The sequence below is a fragment of the Perkinsus marinus genome (genome assembly GCF_000006405.1).
Source record: "Perkinsus marinus ATCC 50983 genomic scaffold scf_1104296957108, whole genome shotgun sequence".
NCBI lineage: Eukaryota > Perkinsozoa > Perkinsida > Perkinsidae > Perkinsus > Perkinsus marinus.
Window position 1 is genome coordinate 1 of NW_003207260.1, and position 1,599 is coordinate 1,599.

The following is a 1,599-nucleotide window of genomic DNA, read 5'->3' on the forward strand; positions in this document are numbered from 1 at the left end:
CCGCGATCCCCGACTTGGAGATATTTCGAACGGCTATTGCCTACGGTGATGCTGGCACCTCCGAAAATAACGGGGGTTACTTATCGAGAATTCCAGCTACTTTTCTCATAGGATACTCCCTAGACGAGGATTTCGATGTCGATCGAGTTACTGTATGTGTCTCTGACGCTTGCTGCACAGGGATCGCAGGCACAGTAATTACCGGCGGTCGCGCATACTGGTTTATGATGCAGCTACCAGACCCCCTCAATTCGCCATTGTCGGATCTTATTCAGCCGGCAAACGCAGTTAAGTGGAGCCATCGGGACATGGCACCCCTGGAGCTGTTGGCGTGCTACTGTTGCTGTCTATTGGCGCCAAACGACCGGCCTGCTATATTTTTGTGCGACAATAAGGCATGCGTCGATTCTCTCAACGCACTGTCTTGCAAATCACCCCGAATGAAGGCAGTCATGCTCCAAATTTCGAGGGCCTGGCGCTATGGGAGAGGTCTCCGGGCCTTTCACCTCGACAGCAAGTCCAACTGGTTGGCCGATGATCTGTCGAGGATGCACTCGCCTCAACAGGCCAGAGAGTATATGAAGGGGTCTACGATGACCGAGGTTGACATGGCCCTTCTACTTCAGAGTCTCCCACGATGAACTATGGCCCATACAGGCTATATGGCATATGAATCATATGATATGATATAGTGTTTCCGTTACTATCACGTTTCCGATCTCGAAACACGTTGAGTTCGAAGTATACCGTTAGAAGTAGCTTGACAAATGGGGGGAAACAAGTGATAATTCGACTTGCTAGTATACATTCTGTGTCCACCGCTATACATGGCAGTTCCAACGTGGGTCCTACAATCACTCAAGCGGAAGGCGGATGCCCTGCTGACGAATACTACTCACGAACCGTCCCGACGTCAGCCACGTACGGAAAAGGAGTCCGACTCCGTACTATGCCGATGTGGATCAACCACAAGCAGTGATAAGCGGATAGGAGATAGAAAAATGCTGGATTTCCTGATCAAAGCCAGGGCCGATAGTACGCAACAACAATATGCATCAATCAAACGCGGATACGAAGTGTTCGTGTCACACAACGGATCTTCCCCAGAAGAAGCATTCCCATTGGAACCACACATGCTAGTCCGCTACGCGGCCTTTCTCTGTGAAGCCAACTCCGAAAAGACCCGCAAGGGTTATGCCGGCAGTACTATCAAGAAATACATCGGAACCTTGCTGGTCATGAACAGACTACACCCCCGAGCGAGACTCATGACAGTCATGGAGGAAGAAATCATCAGACTCGCTAAACAAGCAGTTGACAAGATCAAGGGCAAGGCACCTCCCCAACGAGCCTGCACACTCACCGCCGAACAGGTGAAGACTGTTTCGCGCTTAACTCCAAGATCTCGCCGAACGAGTAGTACAGTATGTATCCTGGTCAGCATATGTGCTCTACTGAGAATACGGGAAGCCTCAAGTCTCAGGTGTGAGGACATAGCCTTCCAACCTGATATGGTAAGGATACGTGTGAGGAAGAGCAAGACGTCCACTGCACCCCAATGGATCACCGTTGGGTGTGCATGCCCACAAGGTACAGATA

At 50.7% G+C, this 1,599-nt stretch overlaps 1 protein-coding gene across 1 annotated transcript; it reads left to right on the plus strand.

The window, feature by feature from the left end:
* Positions 1-1,133: 1,133 nt before the first annotated feature.
* Positions 1,134-1,373, plus strand: Pmar_PMAR015756 (hypothetical protein; the record flags this gene model as incomplete). The annotated part of the gene is made up of 1 exon (XM_002775013.1): positions 1,134-1,373. A coding segment is annotated over one exon (240 nt), but the record flags the coding sequence as incomplete, so codon positions are not given.
* Positions 1,374-1,599: the final 226 nt, after the last annotated feature.